The 19,039-nt window shown below is 37.2% G+C and overlaps 1 protein-coding gene across 1 annotated transcript in view; it reads right to left on the reverse strand.

Annotated features, from left to right (window-relative positions):
- The window catches only part of Hmt4-20 (Histone methyltransferase 4-20), a 37,138-nt gene that overhangs the window by 16,781 nt on the left and 1,318 nt on the right, over positions 1-19,039 (reverse strand). The window contains exons 2-3 of the mRNA XM_067784638.1: positions 12,678-13,285; positions 8,921-12,592 (exon numbers count right to left, since the gene is read on the reverse strand). Coding sequence (XP_067640739.1) covers positions 8,921-12,592; positions 12,678-13,223 — 4,218 coding nt within the window. The 5' untranslated portion in view covers positions 13,224-13,285. The remainder of the gene's footprint in view (positions 1-8,920; positions 12,593-12,677; positions 13,286-19,039) is intronic.

Consider the following 19,039-nt stretch of genomic DNA (forward strand, 5'->3'; position numbering starts at 1 on the left):
AAATTTTTTGTTTTCGGATTCTTAAATCGGAGGTCGAAACGTGTCTTTTGATACCAACTTTTAAATATTTTTGTTAAAAATTAGACTGACAACTCAACCGACATTTTTTTTTTGACAGGTTGAGTTGTAATCTCTAATACCAAATTGCGAAATTTCAACCCAACCAGAGTTGAGTTGTAAACGGTAATAGGGGCATAAGTTCCACATCTTAACAAGAATATACAACGTTCATACATACATATGCCCTATTACAGTCTACAATACAAGCTATACGACTTCTTTTTCAGAAAGAAAAAACTTAAATTTCACGGAGGAATCTTAAATGGATTGAGGAGTGGAAACGAACCATAATTTTGAGTTGTACAAAAGATACTAACGAAAAATCGAAAAATTACCCCGGGTTCCTCGGAAAGCGGAATTTGGATCCATATTATTTTGCGCAGAAAAATTAACCAGTCGACCCCTGTCGTAATTTGTTGGCACATCTTCCTTGAAAGTTCAGCAATGATCTATAAATGGAAGTTCGGTATTTCCCTAATCAAGATGGCCAAATCACGGTGATTTTGCACATCAATTAATGTCAAGTAATATTTAATGGAAGGGAAATCCAAGGTCAAATCGATCTAATCTTCCTTAATTAAAATTTTCCAAAAAATCTAGACCATGATAAAATGATCTAGACATAAAAATATAAAATTACATTTGGCATCGAGGAAATCTTCGCCAAAACTTTTACTGAAGAAACAAAGTTTCAAAGGTAACGAAAACCTTTTTTTAACCAAAAAATAAAAATAAACTACTGGCTGCCAATCTCTATCAAGAGGCATATTTCAAATCAAAAGTTAATCTTTTTCTCACGCACTTTCGTTTTGCACATTTTTATTTAGAAAAAATATAAAATAGGTTCCCATAGAAATTTAATGGACGGACAATTACTTGTAAAAGGCGCGCAAGAAATTGAGATATGTATTTGCCATCACTGGACCAGGTTTCATACAGCGCTTACGCTTACTTTCGCAACGGCGCCTGCGTGGTCTACGCTTACGACAGCCACGACGCTTTGGTCGCCTCTTCTTGCGACAGCCCGAACGTTGTCTACGCTTCTTAGTTAGGTTTAAGTATACAAGTTTTATTAAATCATGGTCAAGTTTTCAGTTGATTTTATTGCACGATATTTTGCTTTCTGTTTACACGATAGAAGACGATTGCATTGTTTAGCACCTCGGCGCATTGTCTCGACAGCCGTCATGCGGCAACATTTCTTTCTGAACTCGCGCAGAAATTTAAGGAAACGACCCATGGTTTGCAAAAAATTTAAAAATAGATAATAATACAACCAGATAAATAACTGAAAATTGTTGTATCTTAAAAAACGAAATTTCTTTTTTACAAAATTGTATCATTCTCGCGGCAATTCTCAGCGTGTGTGGACGTGTTCTTTCAATTGGTGATTTTTCTGATCTGAAATATTTGTACAAGTTCATATAACAGAAGTGCCATTTGTCGAAGCTTCTTTAGTGGTTTTAAATAAATTTTGTGATCTCATAATAAAATTAACAACAACTGCTATTTTTTTACCAAATCTTTCAACAATCTGAGTGAGTATTTTGCTGATTTTTAGTGTTCGATATTTCTTTTTTTGCATATAAGTAGTGCGCGTTATATCAACATTCAAGTTGATATTTTAAAAAACTCTTTTATTTTGGTTTGCAATATAAAATTTATTTTTGTTTATTTTTGAGTTTAAATATTTTCCAACTAATTAAAATTTTCTTTTTTTGAAGTTATTCAAAATTTTAAGTTAACACGAAAACTCAATTAAAATTATTTTAAAAATTAATGTAAAGAGTACAAAGTAGTTAACACTATAACACGAAACTCAATTAAAATTATTTTAAAAATTAAAGTAAAGAGTACAAAGTAGTTAACACTATACGCGTTACTCTTGAGACTGCCTGCAGCGGCCAAAAAAACTAAGGCCGCTATGGCGTCCTCGACTCCTGGGTCGACGACGACAACGGCTAATGAGGCATCATTCGAAATTCTCTCTAACGTCACCCTTGCCAAAGGCATGAAGATGAAACGTGAAAATGAGACGAAATAATGAATGCGAATTTCAATTTAAACACGGGAGGTTCAAAAAAAATAAAAAGTGACGGTTTTAATGTATCTGGTGAAAACCTTAATATCAATGTTGATGCATATGGTGCTGACATGGACATGGACGCACCAGGTGCTTGTTCAACTCAACTTTTACAAGAAAATCTCAGCTCGCCAAACAAAATGGCTGAAAACAACGCCAATATGGCTGATTATAATGATACAAAACTAATAGCCATGACAACGCTTCAATTTGGCATACTCTCACAAGTGCCAATGCAAACGCAGACCCTAACATTTCCAAGGCTTCAGGTACAGCCGAAAACACCATTTTGTATCCAGCTAATTTTAAAGGCATTTTTTTCGTTTTAGTTGATTCTTCGTCATGTGATCAACTAAAAAATAAAGGAATCAAGAATGATTTGGCTTTGCACAAACTAATTAAAAATTTCAAAGTTAATGACATTGAGCTAATTCAGCTAGTAGGTAGAACTCTTTTTAAGATAACTTTTAAAAATTTGGCTTCTGTAAACAATTTTGTCTTAAACGAAAAAGTTAAGGAAAAGGGACTAAAATGCTTTATCCCACGTACTGCTCTTGAGTCCTTTGGAGTTATTAGGGGCATCCCCTTAGAATTTTCTGAAAATTACATTAAAGAAAATGCTATCTCTACCATTCCCATAAATTCCGAAATGCGCTTCTCAAAAAAAAATTACGACAATGGCAATTTCGAACCCACTACGTCCATAAAAATTTGTTTCCTTGGAAAAGATATTCCAAAATCACTTACATTTGAATACACGTTCTTAAAGGTGGAATTCTTTATCCCGCCCTTAAGGCAATGCAAAAATTGTGGAAGACTTGGACATACACAATTTTCGTGTAAATCAAAAAAACGCTGTCTAAAATGTGGTAGACAAGACTGTAATGACTCCCAATGTTATCAATGCTGTCTTCTTTGTGGTGATGCTGATCATTCGGCAGAGGCCAAAAACAAATGCCGTATCTGGGAAAAAGAAATTAACTTCGTTAAGGCAGTCCGCAAACTCTCCAGGAGAGAAGTCCTGGACACGTATTTCAATAACGATAACCGATTTAGTATTTTGCCGTGTGATGATGATGAGTTCCCTGCTCTCCCTAGTGAGGCCGATAATAGCAGAGATAGAGTTAAAGAAGTGAACAGCAAAATCCGTAAGGTAACATATAACAATGTTGCCAAAAGAACAATTAGGGATGATGCTCGTTCTGTCCCAAATAACATCCCATCATACGTTAGAAAAAGTCATCAGTCCACTTCTGTGCTGGATTCCCCAGCATATCATACAAAGTTTCAGAATTAAAAAAAATTGTATCTAAACTTTTCAAAGTTTTTTCCAGTAACACTCCCAATTCACAAATAGGGTCGATTCAAGACCGTATTAGTGCAATTAAACAACAATATCAGATGATGTTGATCGAAAATGACATCAGGTTTATTAACGAGAACAGCCTTCAACCCAGTAGTTGTTGTTGTTGTAGCGATAAGGTTGCTCCCCGAAGGCTTTGGTTAGTGTTATCGATGTGATGGTCCTTTGCCGGATAAAGATCCGGTACGCTCCGGTACCACAGCACCATTAAGGTGCTAGCCCGACCATCTCGGGAACGATTTATGTGGCCACATTAAACCTTCAGGCCATCTTACGACAGGCATACCTACCGCGGGTATATTCTGATCCCCTAACCCTCAGCCCTCAACCCTCCTTAGTATCAGCCTGAAGGTGCTCCAATTCAATTGTCAATTTTTAAAATCCAACTGTAATTATATGGAGTTTTATCTAAATAATTATAATTTTGATATAGCTTGTTTCAGTGAAGTTTTTACTTCACGTGAACAACATAGAAATATCATAAATTTCAACATTGTAGAAAAAAACCGTGATGATGGCACGGCGGTGTAGCCATTGCTTTAAAAAAAACATCAAATTTCAAAAAGTCTCCTTTTTTTCCAGCTATGATGTATTAATCATACGTACAACAAATATTCGACCTAATCTAACTGTTTGCGCCACATATTTCCCACCGAACTTACCTGTTGGTAGCTTCAATGATGAAATAGAGCGTATTCTTTCTTTCCTAGAAAACTGCAACAATGTCTTGTTGTTGGGTGATTTTAACGCCAGAGCAAGGGCATGAGGAGATCGGCTTAATTCAAGCAGAGGGAATAATCTTGTGAGAATAATCCAAAATCACAATCTCAGGCCTCTCAATGACGGCTCCATCACATATAAAAGGGAGCTTAATTCAAATGAAGGATCTGTTTTGGATCTATCGTTTACAAACTCTTCCTTATCATTTAAATGGAAAGTTGACACTTGTAGGTTAGGTGGCAGTCATCATTTCCCGATTATCATAGAGTCGGTAAATGTTGAAATCCCTTTAACTAGTAAATTTCTTTCTCAAAAAAAACTTCTAAATAATCTCCAAAATAGATGATGAAATTAACTCAGCTAATCATGCTATCAGTCATAATAGGCAGCCAAAATCATGGTGGAATGATGACTTATCCAAAAACTTTAGATTTCTTAGAATTGCTTACCACAAATGTAGGATGACCCCATCACCTGAAAACTGTGAAGAACTTATTAACATTAAGAAAAACTGGAAAAAGAAAATTAAGAATGCCAAAAGGAAAAACTTTGAAGATATAATTGCATTGTTAAATGAAGAACCCTCCAGTAAACAAGCGTGGAAATTTGTCAAAGCGTTAAGAGGTGACTTCAAACAAAATGGACGTGGTATGTGGTCAAATGACGACCAAAAATTTCTGGAATTGATTAAAAACGAAGTACCTAGCAACGAGGCACAATGGAGCCTTAATCGACAAATTAACAGTAACAATGATCTTGAGATCACATTTGAAGAACTACATGATACTATTAAAAAGAAGAGCAACAATTCTGCTGGTGGTGTTGACCAAATCACATATAAAATGCTTAAAGTTCTTCCTGGTCTTTCCCTGAATAACATACGGTCAGCTTTAAATAATTCCTTTTTAAACAATCAAATTCCTGAGAGGTGGCGTGACATTAAAATAGTACCAATCCCTAATAGGGACAAAAGTTTAGAAGATTTAAGAAATTTTAGACCAATTGCTCTGATCCCTGTTTTTTTTTTCTAAATGCATAAATTTAGTTATTAAAGAACACATCACCAACTGCGAATCTGTAAACTTGGCTTTGCCTAACAACTCGTTTGCCTACAGGAAAAATATGTCTGCTCCCATCTGTATCAATTATATCCTCCATCATGCAACTGTCCTCAAAAATCAAGGATTCAAGGTTATCTTATGTTCCACAGACATAAGCAATGCATATAATTGTGTGAGTGTACGCAAACTGATCGTCATGTTGGATTCCTTAGGTATTGAAGAAACCTACAAACAGTGGATTGCAAATTTCCTGAGTCTTAGAAAGTTATGTTTAGGTAAGGAGAAAATAGAAGTCACTAATGGTCTGCCTCAAGGTAGTTGTCTCTCCCCACTTCTCTTTAATATATATACGTCTGGACTACACAACATTGAAGATGACAAAACAAAAATCTTTCAATATGCTGATGATTTTCTTATTATGTCTTATGATAAATGTTTAGTAAATGCAACGTTAAATTTACAACAAAAAATTAATGAGTTTTCTAGCAAATGTCAGGATATCGACCTTTCTTTTAATGCAGATAAAACAAAATTCTGTATCTTTCTAGATCAAATAATTTAAACATTCAAATTTTTACTCAAGGTAACCTAATACAAGAAGTCAGGGCTCTTCGTTTTCTAGGCAGAACAATTAACTCATCTCTGACGGTCAGTGAGCATTACAATAATGTAATCAAAGCATCTCACAAAAACGTCAATCTATTTAAATGCCTTACCACCATCAAGGCTGGATTACACCCCCAAGTTGCCCTCAAATTTTATAGATCACTTGTAAGATCTAAAATTGAGTACTGTAGAACTTCAACATACAACTGTCCAAAAACAACAAATTCAAAAATACAAATTTATCAGAATAACTTTTTAAGACGATGTCTTGGCTTGACTCCGTCTACACCTATTCCACTAATTTATGCGTTAGCTAATGAGCTACCCCCAGAAAGTAGGGCTAAGTGGTTAACCGCCAAAGAAGTTACAAAAGTTCTATGTCATGATGAATAATTCAAAGATTTACTATACAAATATTCTAATATTAACACTAGTTATGGAAAAATATTCTCTGAGTTCAAAGATGTGTATGACAGATTGTGTGAAGTGAGTAGCTATGTCCACTCGCCCAATTTGCGCAGCATCAAGGACTCACTATTTGATAAAAAAAATAACATACCTACAGAAGCCATTAAAGCTATATACACACATATGCTTAATAAATACATAGACGACAGCCATAAAATCTTCTTTACAGATGCGTCTGTAAATGACAACGGTACTGGGTGCGGCATTTACAATTTCTCTAACAAAAATGACTACATGTTTAAAATCAATTTCAAAACTTCTTAGATACACATTTTCCGAACTTCATGCCATTAAACACGCCCTAGAGATAGCCGTTAACCTTAACTACAACAAAATTACAATCTTCACGAATAGCATTTCTTCGTGCTGTCTTCTTGAACAAAAAAGTACCATAAACTCATGTGTTGTATACACAACATCATTAGCAACGGGAATTTTGAGGAAGTGGTCATCATCTGGACTCCAGGTCATTCTGGAATCACAGGTAATGAGCACATGGACCATTTAGCGAAAGAAGCTACATCGTGTGAAAATGTTGTTGACGTCAAGTTGACTATTGATGAAGCGTTAAGACACATTAAAAATCAAATTTTTGGAGATTGGTTCTTAGAATTCAAGAACTTCCCAACAATAAACCTAACACTTTAGACTACATTTATACTCATACTCATGTCAAGCCATGGTTCAAAAAATGCACTCTATCTGCTCGACAAATTAAAATACTTAACAGAATCATTGTAGGTTACACCTATGATGCTGCCTATCTACATAAAATTAAAATTCGCAATAATAATACATGCATTTGTGGCCAAACAGACAATTTTTTTCACAAAGTTTTTGAATGCCACATGCACAACAACGCTAGAGGATTTTGAAATTTTTAATAATAATCATAATTTTAAGGAAATATTTCACAATATGGATATCAGCAAAATAACACAACTATCAGATTTTTTAATTAAAATTGAAGCTAATTTTTAAGTTTTTAAATTTTATTTTGATTTGGTGCGGTTTTATACCGTCCACCGCGCTAAATATTCGTTTAAGTAAAAAAGAACACACACAAAAGCACACGTCAATATTGGTTTGATCAATGGCATGTCAAGCAAGCTGACAACACATCCGAATTGGTATAATCATATGATACATACTGAAAGAACAACAAGCACCACAAGACGTGCTAGGAGATTTATCACGAAAAAGGAGGGATAACCTGGCTGTTGGAGCACTGCTCCTTGCCATCTATTTCAAACCCAAAAAAAAAAATACAAAATTGTATTACGAATGATTTGAATTTTTCAGTTGTCGATTATTTCAAAGACTGCGAAGATCGTTTTGAACATTTCGGACGTTATAGTAGTGAAAGCAAAGTATATTTTGTAAAGTTAAAAAGAGTTATTGTTCCTATATCTCCTCGTTATCTACACTGTTGATAGCGTAGCCCGCGTTGGATCCATCCAGGGCTATTATTTTTTAAACTTGCCCGAAGGTCAGTTATGCAATAAGGGGTTTCGTGCAAAAAAATTATATATCGGGCTTCCGATTTTTAATCACCTTGGGGTTACTAATTGGTTTCTTGTGAACATATTTTGACAGAAGAAATATCATTATTTTCCGTCTTTGAATTATTGATTTCCAGGTGAAAGGGGCGTTTGTATTCATATATTACATTATTTCGATATTTTTATTCTTCGGGATTTTCGGTTTTCTACATTTTATTTTTCGACATTTTTTTCGATATTTTTTTTTTCGACATTTCTAGTTTCGACATATCGTACCAGACCCAGTCAGTATTTTTCTATTGACGGATGATGCTGAAATGTCGAGTATATATAATTTTTTTGTTTTTCAACAATAGATTGAAAAGTGTAAATTATATTAAAAAAAATAATAAGTATGTTTGTGTTATGTATAATCAAAACACTAATTATTTTGCAACGCTTAACTAAAGTGGACCTTAAGTGTAGATCTTTTACCCATCCTATGCTCTTTACTCTTTCAACTTTTAACTTAACTTTGCTAGTAAAATATTTTAGGACATTCTAAATGCTTCTACTAATTTTACGCTAAATTTACCACATAACATATAGACATAATATATCGATACAAACACAAAACTACACGCGTTATAATAGCACAACAACAACAATACATTAAACGAAATGTTGCACATATTTAATATGCCTAGCGTTTGTAAAAGCGCAAATTCAGCTAAGAACACAGCCACGAATGTAGCGACACAATCAATCCGTACAGAGCAACGTTAAGTAAACGCTGCTGCCGTTGCCACCTCCATCAAAGCGGATGACGACGGCAACGGATCGACGAAGATGTTGGTGCCTATAATGCCATAACCAACAATGAAGGTCAATTCATGAGGAGATCAGTCGATTTTTTAGTCATAACACTAGCACCTCCAGCCAACGCGCCAATGCCCGACATAACTGTGGTAGCGCCGACCGCCAGCGGTGACGCTGCGTTTGCATGCGCATTGAGTGAACGCACAGTTGTTGTAGACGAAACGCTGTTAAAAATAGCGTTAGTACCACTACCACCTACCACCGAAAGTTTATGCCCACTAACACTCAAATTGCGTGCAAAAGTGGGTGGCGGCAATAGCGCACATGATCCGAAGGTATGTTTTGGCACGCTCGCCTGCGAAAGAAACAATGTGGGCGCATGCGCAGATGTAATGCCATTCATATTGCTTATACCAGTGCTAGTGCCACCAATACTGTTCGAAGCGTTGATTGGACGCTGTAGATAGGCATTGAAGTTATTATGAGCCGTCTTGAGCAGGGAAGTTGAGTTTGCATGTTGCAGATTATGTTGTAATAACGCAAAAGGTTTGTGATGCAATAATGAGGGTGCTACAACAGTATTAGATGTCAGCGCGGAAGTGTTTGTTGTTGAGGCAAGCGTAGGTAAAATTTGCGCAGCAGTGAATGCAGAGACTGGTGGGAATGGTGATATTGTTGGTATTGGGGAAAGCGTAGGAGGTGACGTGGACGAAGGGGTAAGTATTGCTGTCGTAAGCGTAGGTACGGCTGTTCTCACGTTCTGCTCTTGTGGCACAGGACATGCCTGCACAGGCGTTGGCGCACTTGGCGCCGTTACCGAAGTAGTCGAAAATGATGAGGCGAATGAACACGTACTCGCATTGGAGTTTGAATTCACAGAATGTGGTGATATGGCTGCCTCAGTGGGTGCTGTCGAGGATGTCGAGAGTGAAGCATTAACTAATAATGACGCGTTGGCGCGAGTACTGATACTTGTATTTGCGCTTGTTGTCGGCGTAATGGGTGTCGATTGAGTGACGTTACTGTCATTGGATGCGCTCACATCAACAGATTCATTTTCATTATCACATTCGCCACCACTGCTGCTGGTGGTGGTTGAATTGAAACTGGCGTTTTCACTAGGCGCTGGAATGTCAATTGTATGCGTCTCATTGCCGAATATTAAACGAAGACGTTTTTTCTGTGGGGTTTGAACACCGGAAATAGCCGTATTGGATGTTGCCAACAACCCTGCCCGCGGACTGGATTGAGCAGCAGGTGCACCCGGTGGAGTTGTGGCTCCCTCAATCGCCATACGACTGGACATTTGTTCGGAATGGACACCTTCATCCACGTAGCGCTTCTGGTGCCGATGGCGATGGCGATGATGATGACGATGATGGTCCTTAGCTTTATGTCGCTTCTTCCGCTTTAATGGAATGCTTTCATAATCAGCACCTTGGTCTTCGAATATTCCTTCCATACGCAGTATCTCGTATTCGACAGGTTCGGTTGAATGTGATGAAGCTCGACTGAATGAACCATTAAAGCTGCTACTTTCATCGCTAAGGCTAGTGCCAGATTCAATTACTTCATCAAGTATGGGCGAGCGTTTCATACGTAGCGTTAATTTCAAACGCCGTTCAGGTGTTTTGAGCAGCGGTTCCATTGAGGGTGGAGCAATCGCGGGTTCTTTATCTTTTGTCTCAGTTTTGGAAAATAATGGTTTTTGGTTTGCATCGGTAAGGGCACCAGCATCATTGCCAGCTTGTAATACCTGTTCAAAATTCTGCGACATTCTTCGCTTGCGCGTGCCAAATTCATTTTTTGGTAGCGTAGCAATATCTTCCGCTTTTACGATACTACGTTGTTGGTTACGCCTCGTTAAACGCTGAACGTAAATTTGTTCTGACGATGTATTCCCCAAGTAGAAGGAAGGCTCTAACATTTTATGTGTACCTTCTACGCTTATGGATGCGTTTTCAAAACATTCTTTTAAGTTCTTACGAAAATGTGGACTAAGATCATTTTTACAATGAACATTGTCTTTGCCCGCAACGCCAACACCCTCGACAGCACTAACAGAAGGAGTTGAGGGGTTGGTGGCGAGACCGGTAGCCAGCTCTTGTATTTGTGCTGTTGCCGTCAGTCTGTCCGTAACGACACCACCTGTTGCAAACTGATTGGAATCGTTTCCTGTACTACTACTACTACAATCACTACTTAAGCTACCATTATGAAAACTATTAATATTACAATTATTACGATTCGTGTGGGCTTCAATGGCAGTAAATTTTGCCGATTCCGCTGTGTCTGTGTTCAGCTCGGCTAAATCACTATGATTTTGCATTGGTTGTTGCTGTGATGGATCATTATGTTGATGATGATTGCGTAGTATGCGGCCTCCGCTAATGCAGTTAGCCACAAAAGTTGCAGAAGTCCGGTTAGGCCCATTGCGAGTACGCATAGTTTTTTCACCACGTTGAGGATCAGTATTTTTGGATGCATATTGTTCTTCATTACGCAATCTTGCGGATCTTACTACGTTGGTTGAATTATTAATACTTTGCTCATGCAGTTCATTATCAACGCCTTCATCCATTGCATTTATATCAGATAGGTTATCACTTTCGCGGACAACACATTTCGTCTCTCTTGCACTTTCAACGGCTGCAGCGCTGGAACGTGTTTGGCGGCCACTACTACTACGTGTAGCATAACGTTCACTTGTTTCATTGATACTTACGTTACTTTTCTGCAAAAAAATGGCAGCACTTCTTCTCAGAGGGCGTCTTGAGACACTTGTGGCAGCGCTTGAATGTGGTTCGACAGCTGCATTAACTGTATGTGCTTTCGCGGCTGCGCAACCCCCATGGCTACTACGTGTAATCGGTGTTGTCACGCTGGCAGGCAACTCATCTGTGGAACCAGAAGAAATTGTGCTGCTCGTACTGTTAACTCTTGTTGATTTGCGCAACGATTCTCGACCCACGTTGAAAATACTTCCAGCACAATTTTTACTCTCTGTCAATTGTTTGCCGTGCACATCTTGTTGGTTGGTGATTTGTGCATTAGGGTGGGGGTGATGATGATTTTGGTATGTATTTGCCATAATCATTTCTGCATCGTACTTGGTCATACCCTTCTGTCGAAGTTCCTTCATTGTTAGTGGGGTTAAAGCAACATGCGACTGCTGTTGCTTTTGCATGGTTTCGGCGTTGTTGACGCCAACTATATCACTTTCAGCCTTCTTCAAAGAATGTATTTCAACTATATTTTCACTTTGTGGGATTGTAGTAGATGTACAGGTATTCGTAGCATCAGTATGTATAGAATTCGTTGAATTCGCGCGACTTTTTATACGATTAATGCGATTGTCGGTTTCACGTAGACGGTAACCGCCACTTATAGTTGGATCAATAACACATGTACCACTCAATCCCAACGCTAAGGCACTAGCATCGCTTGAAGCATTTCCATTCGTAACTTTACCTGCGAATGCTCCTGTACCGCGTCGCTCGCATGTTTCACATTCACAATAACAATTGTTATCACCGAAAAAGTCTTCACCATAAAAGCAAGTTATTTCTTCACCAACCTCGATATCACGCAATACCTTAACACATGCAGTATCACGGCCGGTAGCAACAAATTTACAATTCGCACGACAATCATGATTTATATATGCAGCAGGACCAAGCCATAATTGGGCACAGTTTTTTCTACAGCTAAACATAACGGAAAAATCATTTTTACCGGTATGTAAAAGGGCTGCCTCCTCAGCTTCAGTTAATTCGGCGATACAGCCAACCAAGCATTCAATTTTATCATTTTTGCACCAATGTTTGGTTGAACTAATCTTGGCTCCTTTTTGTCCTTCTAATGAATATCGATAGCATGCTTCAATCACAAAACCTCTGTCCTTGTCGAAGACACGCAAATAACGTATTATCTTTAATTAAAAGAATAAAGAATTTTTTTAAAAAACGGCTCAAATAAGTATAAGAGTGGTTAACTTTTTTCTGTATCAAACTTACATGATCATGCAGACGCTTAAGAGATATTTTGTTTTTGCTCTTAAAACTTCTCGGTATCCACGGACCATTGAAAATTTTTTTAACTGCTACATCATAATTCTGTGTTGCAATAAATTCATCCACTACACATTTTAATTGTGCACTATCTATTTTTAACGGACGATAACGTATATTCATTTTGTGCGTTTGAAAGCCCAAATGAGGGTCCAATATTAATGACGTAGCTAGATCATCATTCTCAGACAGTTCCTTCGGTGTCATGCCAGTAGACTGTGAAAGTCGACTAACACTGTTGCTAACATTGCCATTTGTAACCAAGTGAAAACCATTAGTAAGTCCATTATGGGAATTATGATGATGATTATGATGGGAATGTCCATTGGAACTGCCATGTGAAGTCATTGAATGTGATTTCCCTGTTATGGTATGATGATGTGAGGAATGATGATGGTGATGCCCGGAGGTATTGACATTGGAGGATGCTGAAACAGAATTATTGGTATCACCACCACCACCACGCCGTTGATGATTCGAACCAACAACCATTATTGTTGCTCCTACTGCCTCTGCAGTTTATGACAACACACCCTTAACTCAGTTAACGATCACTGTAAATAAAAATTAAACAATATTTCATATTTACCTATTAAATCACAATAAAATATTTATAGTACGTTAATCCAAGAGGTTTTTTGACCGAATAATTAAGTGGGACGGAACCACCCGAAAATGACAGTTAAGTTTACGGATGTCAGTAGGGTATGATACTTTTATGTTAAGTGAAAAATGCTTCCGAGATTTTTTATACTCTAAAATTTTACTCAGAATAAGGCCCATTATAATTTGTTTCATATGTATTTCGAAAGCTTTGGAGTGGTCAAGAAGTGTTAAGAAGGCAATGTAACTTTCATTCATTTAATTAGCGAGCTTTGCTCATATTGCTTTATACAATGTTTTTTATACTCAGTTGAGCAGAGCTCTCAGAGTATATTAACTTTGCTTGGATAACGGTTGGTTGTACAGGTATAAAGGAATCGAGATAGATATAGACTTCCATATATCAAAATCATCAGGATCGAAAAAAAATTTGATTGAGCCATGTCCGTCCGTCCGTCTGTCCGCTAACACGATAACTTGAGTAAATTTTGAGGTATCTTGATGAAATTTGGTATGTAGGTTCCTGAGCACTCATCTCAGGCCGCTATTTAAAATGAACAATATCGGACTATAACCACGCCCACTTTTTCGATATCGAAAATTTCGAAAAACAGAAAAAGTGCGATAATTCATTACCAAAGACGAATAAAGCGATGAAACTTGGTGGGTGAGTAGAACTTATGACACAGAATAGAAAACTAGTAAAATTTTGGACAATGGCGTGGCACCGCCCACTTTTAAAAGAAGGTAACTTAAAAGTTTATAAGCTGTAATTTGGCAGTCGTTGAAGATATCATAATGAAATTTGGCAGGAACGTTACTCCTATTACTATATGTATGCTTAATAAAAATTAGCAAAATCGGAGAACGACCACGCCCACTTTAAAAAAAAATTTTTATATCGTGTATTACATCTGAGATTTAAGTGTCGGTTGTTGTTGTTGTTGTTGTTGTAGCGATTAGGTTACTCCCCGAAGGCTTTGGGGAGTGTTATCGATGTGATGGTCCTTTGTCGGATACAGATCCGATACGCTCCGGTAACACAGCACCATTAAGGTGCTGGCCCGACCATCTCGGGAACGATTTATATGACCACATTGAACCTTCAGGCCATCCCTCCCTCCCCACCTCCAAGTTCCATGAGGAGCTTGGGGTCGCCAGAGCCTCGTCTGTTAGTGAAACGGGATTCGCCGCTCGAAGGTGAGGTTGACAATTGGGTTGGAGAAGCTATATATTGCGCTACACAACCCCTTAAGTGTCGGTATATTTGGTCTGTATAATTGTTTAATTTGTAGACTGATAAATAAATAAATAAATAAATAAATAAATAAGTCGAATTTTAACAAAAAATTTAATATCTTTACAGTATATAAGTAAATTATGTCAACATTCAACTCCAGTAATGATATGGTGAAACAAAATGCAAAAATAAAAGAAAATTTCAAAATGGGCGTAGCTCCGCTCCGCTCCTTTTCATTTAATTTTTCTAGGATACTTTTAATGCCATAAGTCGAACAAAAATTTACCAATCCTTGTGAAATTTGATAGGGGCTTAGATTCTGTGACGATAACTTATTTCTGTGAAATAACAACTACAATATACAACTACCACCACTCCCTTTTAAAACCCTCATTAATACCTTTAATTTGATACCCATATCGTACAAACACATTCTAGAGTCACCCCTGGTCCACCTTTATGGCGATATCTCGAAAAGGCGTCCACCTATAGAACTAAGCCCCACGCCCTTTTAAAATACTCATTAACACCTTTCGATTGATACCCATATTGTACAAACGCATTCTAGAGTCACCCCTGGTCCACCTTTATGGCGATATCTCGAAAAGGCGACCACCTATACAACTACCACCACTCCCTTTTAAAACCTTCATTAATACCTTTAATTTGATACCCATATCGTACAAACACATTCTAAGAGTCACCCCTGGTCAACCTTTATGGCGCTATCTCGAAAAGCCGTCCCTGTAGAACTAAACCCCACGCCCTTTTGAAATACTCATTAACACCTTTCGTTTGATACGCATATTGTACAAACGCATTCTAGAGTCACCCTTGGTCCACCTTTATGGCGATATCTCGAAAAGGCGTCCACCTATAGAACAAAGGCCCACTCCCTTTTAAAATGTTCATTAACCCCTTTCATTTGATACCCATATCGTACAAACAAATTCTAGGGTCACCCCTGGTCCACCTTTATGGCGATATCTCGAAACGGAGTCCACCTATGGAAATAAAGATCACTCCCTTTTAAAATACTCATTAACACCTTTCATTTGACACCCATATCGTACAAACAAATTCTAGAGTCAACCCTGATCCACCTTTATGGCGATACCCCTAAATGGCGTCCACCTATAGAACTATGGCTCACTCCCTCTTAAAATGCTCTTTAATACCTTTCATTTGATACACATGTCATACAAACACATTCTAGGGTCACCCTCGGTTCATTTTCCTACATGGTTATTTTCCCTTATGTTGCCACCATAGCTCTCAACTGAGTATGTAATGTTCGGTTACACCCGAACTTAACCTTCCTTACTTGTTGTTATTGATATTAGAGAAAAATTGTAAGTTTACAAACGGCGATGGTTACTAGGACATGTTTCTGAATTTCACTTCTTCATCAGCTAGTATTTCGGGAGCTGAGCGCTGAACTCGAATCTCCAACATTCATATCAGGGCAAAGGCAGATGCCTTTAGCTGTTAAGCCATATGAATGTCCCGTTGTTCGCTGTACAATTTGTCTCTAAGAGAAACAATTCCTTTTGATCACCAATTTCTTTCGATGAAAAATTGGTGAACTTGATTATGCGCAGCTTGAAAATTAACTTATTTCCCGAAGGATATAAATTAGGTAAAAATTTACATTAGGATTCAACTGCTGATACGCGTCCAAAAATATAAGCCTCAGAAATATGAATATGCGAGTCTTTTATAACTTCCATATGATGGCAATTATGATCTATATGCACAGTGTTCAGCAAACAAAGCAATTTTGGTACAAATATGGGGGTTGTTGTTGTTGTTGTTGTTGTTGTTGTTGTTGTTGTAGCGATACGGTTGCTCCCCGAAGGTTTAGGGAGTGATCGATGTGATGGTCCTTTGCCGTTTACAGATCCGGTACGCTCCGGTAACACAGCATCATTAAGGTGCTGGCCCGACCATCTCGGGAACGATTTATATGGCCACATTAAACCTTCAGGCCAATCCGGTATTTTAGTCGCCTCTTACGACAGGCATACCTACCGCGGGTATATTCTAACCCCCTGACCCGCTGAGTTAATGGCATGACGTAGCTGAATGCGTTTACAACCATTTCAACTATCGTAGGAGTGCGAGTTCGACTCCCACTCCCGGGAGAAAAGGCTTTGAAGAGATTTACAAATATGGGGGTCGTGGGAGGTGGTGGGGGCGACGCCTTCTTTCTAAAAACACCACCTCCACCCGCCGGAGGATTATAGTTTGACCACAATTTAATATTAAAGTTACCAAAAAAATGCAAGAAAACGCAGTGAATTGAGCAAAAATGGTGCTACCAGACTTCGAAATATGTATAAATAAAAAACGACTCAACCTATTTTAATTGCGCCTTTTTTTATTCCAGATTTTCTATTTTTTTTTTTTTTGAAATAAACGTAATTTATTTTAAAAAATTGCGCTTTTTAATTACAAATTGTATATTTTTTATGAAATAAACATAATTAATTAAAAAAAAAATAAATATCGCCGCAGGCGATTTTTTATTCCAAAGTTTCAATTTTTGACAAAATATACGTAAATTATTTAAAAAAATAATAAGGGCCCTAGGCGATTTTTTATTCCAAATTTAAATTTTTTATAAAATATACGTAAATTATTTAAAAAAATAAAAAGCGCCGCAGTCGAAAATTTGGAATAAAAAATTGCGCGATTTAAACATTTTTCATTCGTTGGTACTATTTAAAGCATCTGGTAGCACCAAGCAAGCAGTGAATTAGATAATAAACTGGTTGCATTCTTGTGTTCGCGGAAAGTAAAGAAATAAATTATTAAATTTTACAATAATACGTAAATTTAAAAAAAAGAAAATAGTTATTTTTGTTGTTTTATAAACATTATAGAGGGTACTTATGTATAAAATTCTTGTGAAAGCGTTCGTATGTAGATGAAAAGTGATAGTTATACTATGGTAACTTTCACAACAAATTACTAATAAATTATTAATAACAATTAAAAAATACTCACTGATTCTCGTTGGGGAACTCCCTGAGAACCTATGTACAAAATTTAAAAGGTCAACCCAATTGGTCCCTTAATGTATAGCCAACCCAGCATCATTAAGTTATGACCACATGAAACCTTCAAGGCCATAACGCCCTCCCACCCCCTATATCCATGAGGAACTACGGGTCGCCAGAGCCTCGACTGTTAAACAGGATTCGCCACGGTAGGTGAGGTTGACAATTGGGTTGGAGAAGCTATATTATACGCTGGCAACACCTTGAAAGGGTTGCGCTACACAACTCTTTTTTTTTTTTTTTGGGTTCAAGATTTTATGGCCGCCAGGATCAATTGAATCCCTAATAGGCCAGGTTGTATTCCAAGTGTGTTGTGATTCCAGTAGTATTGCTGATTCCGGATGCGCGTTCCAATTTTGAGGTTCCAGGTTATATTCGACGCGTATGAGGTTTTTGTAGTTTTTTAAATAAATTTTGTATGTACAAATGTGTTGAATGAAACGAAATGACATTTGGTCAATTGACATTAGATTAGCGAGCGCATTTCATGACATGTTGAAGTCATAATGACCGTGTAACCGACGTGCATTTGTTTATGCTTGGTGGATGGCATAAGGAATACAAACAAAATTTTGTTGTATCCTTGATAAACAAAAACTTATTATATACATATAACAAAACATTTTATTTATATGAAAATTAATAAGCATTGATAGCTAGTCAAGTTAATTTAAAATTTAAAAGTGGCTTTTTGGAAAAAATGTATGAGCTCAGCGATTTTGACTAAATTTTTATCACAAAGAATATCTTTAAACTTATGATTTTTAAAAAGATTGAAGGTGTCACTGGTGTTGCTGAGAAGTCTACATACAAAATTTTGATGAATGTAGTCATCAATCTGGCCGCATCAACATCTTTCGGATTTGTTGGCGCCAATTTTAAATAAATAGGACTGGTCATACGTGTGACCTGCCAAGATTCTGTTTTCTCTTCAGTTCCGTTGTCGGAAATTTTTATTTCCTGAATCAGCAGTGATTTTTCCTAATTCTATGTATGTCTGCATATAAATTTGAATGTTCACTTGAAAATTCCAAAAATTCGTTGTACCAAGTGTCGTATATTTCATTTCGAATAAGTCTAAGACCTTCTTGTATAGTAAGTTTAACATCTTTGAAGATGTCATCTTCGGTTGCCTACACAACTCTTTGAATCAATTTGGTATTCTAAGCCCCCTAACACGCTGGGGTGAATTTAGGCATTAACAGTCCACTCCAATTTTAAGTTATTACCCTGGCGATTTTTATACTAAAAGTATTGATACAATTTTTGGGAGCTTTTCCTTATTCCAACCCACTGTGCATAAACTCCATACTTATTTATTCGTGTTTTGTTTATGCCAAATTGTTGATTTTTTATTGAATCCAAGCGCAATTGATTTTTCAAATAAGGAGATGGAATGGAAT

This window comes from Eurosta solidaginis, chromosome 4, assembly GCF_040869045.1.
Source record: "Eurosta solidaginis isolate ZX-2024a chromosome 4, ASM4086904v1, whole genome shotgun sequence".
NCBI lineage: Eukaryota > Metazoa > Arthropoda > Insecta > Diptera > Tephritidae > Eurosta > Eurosta solidaginis.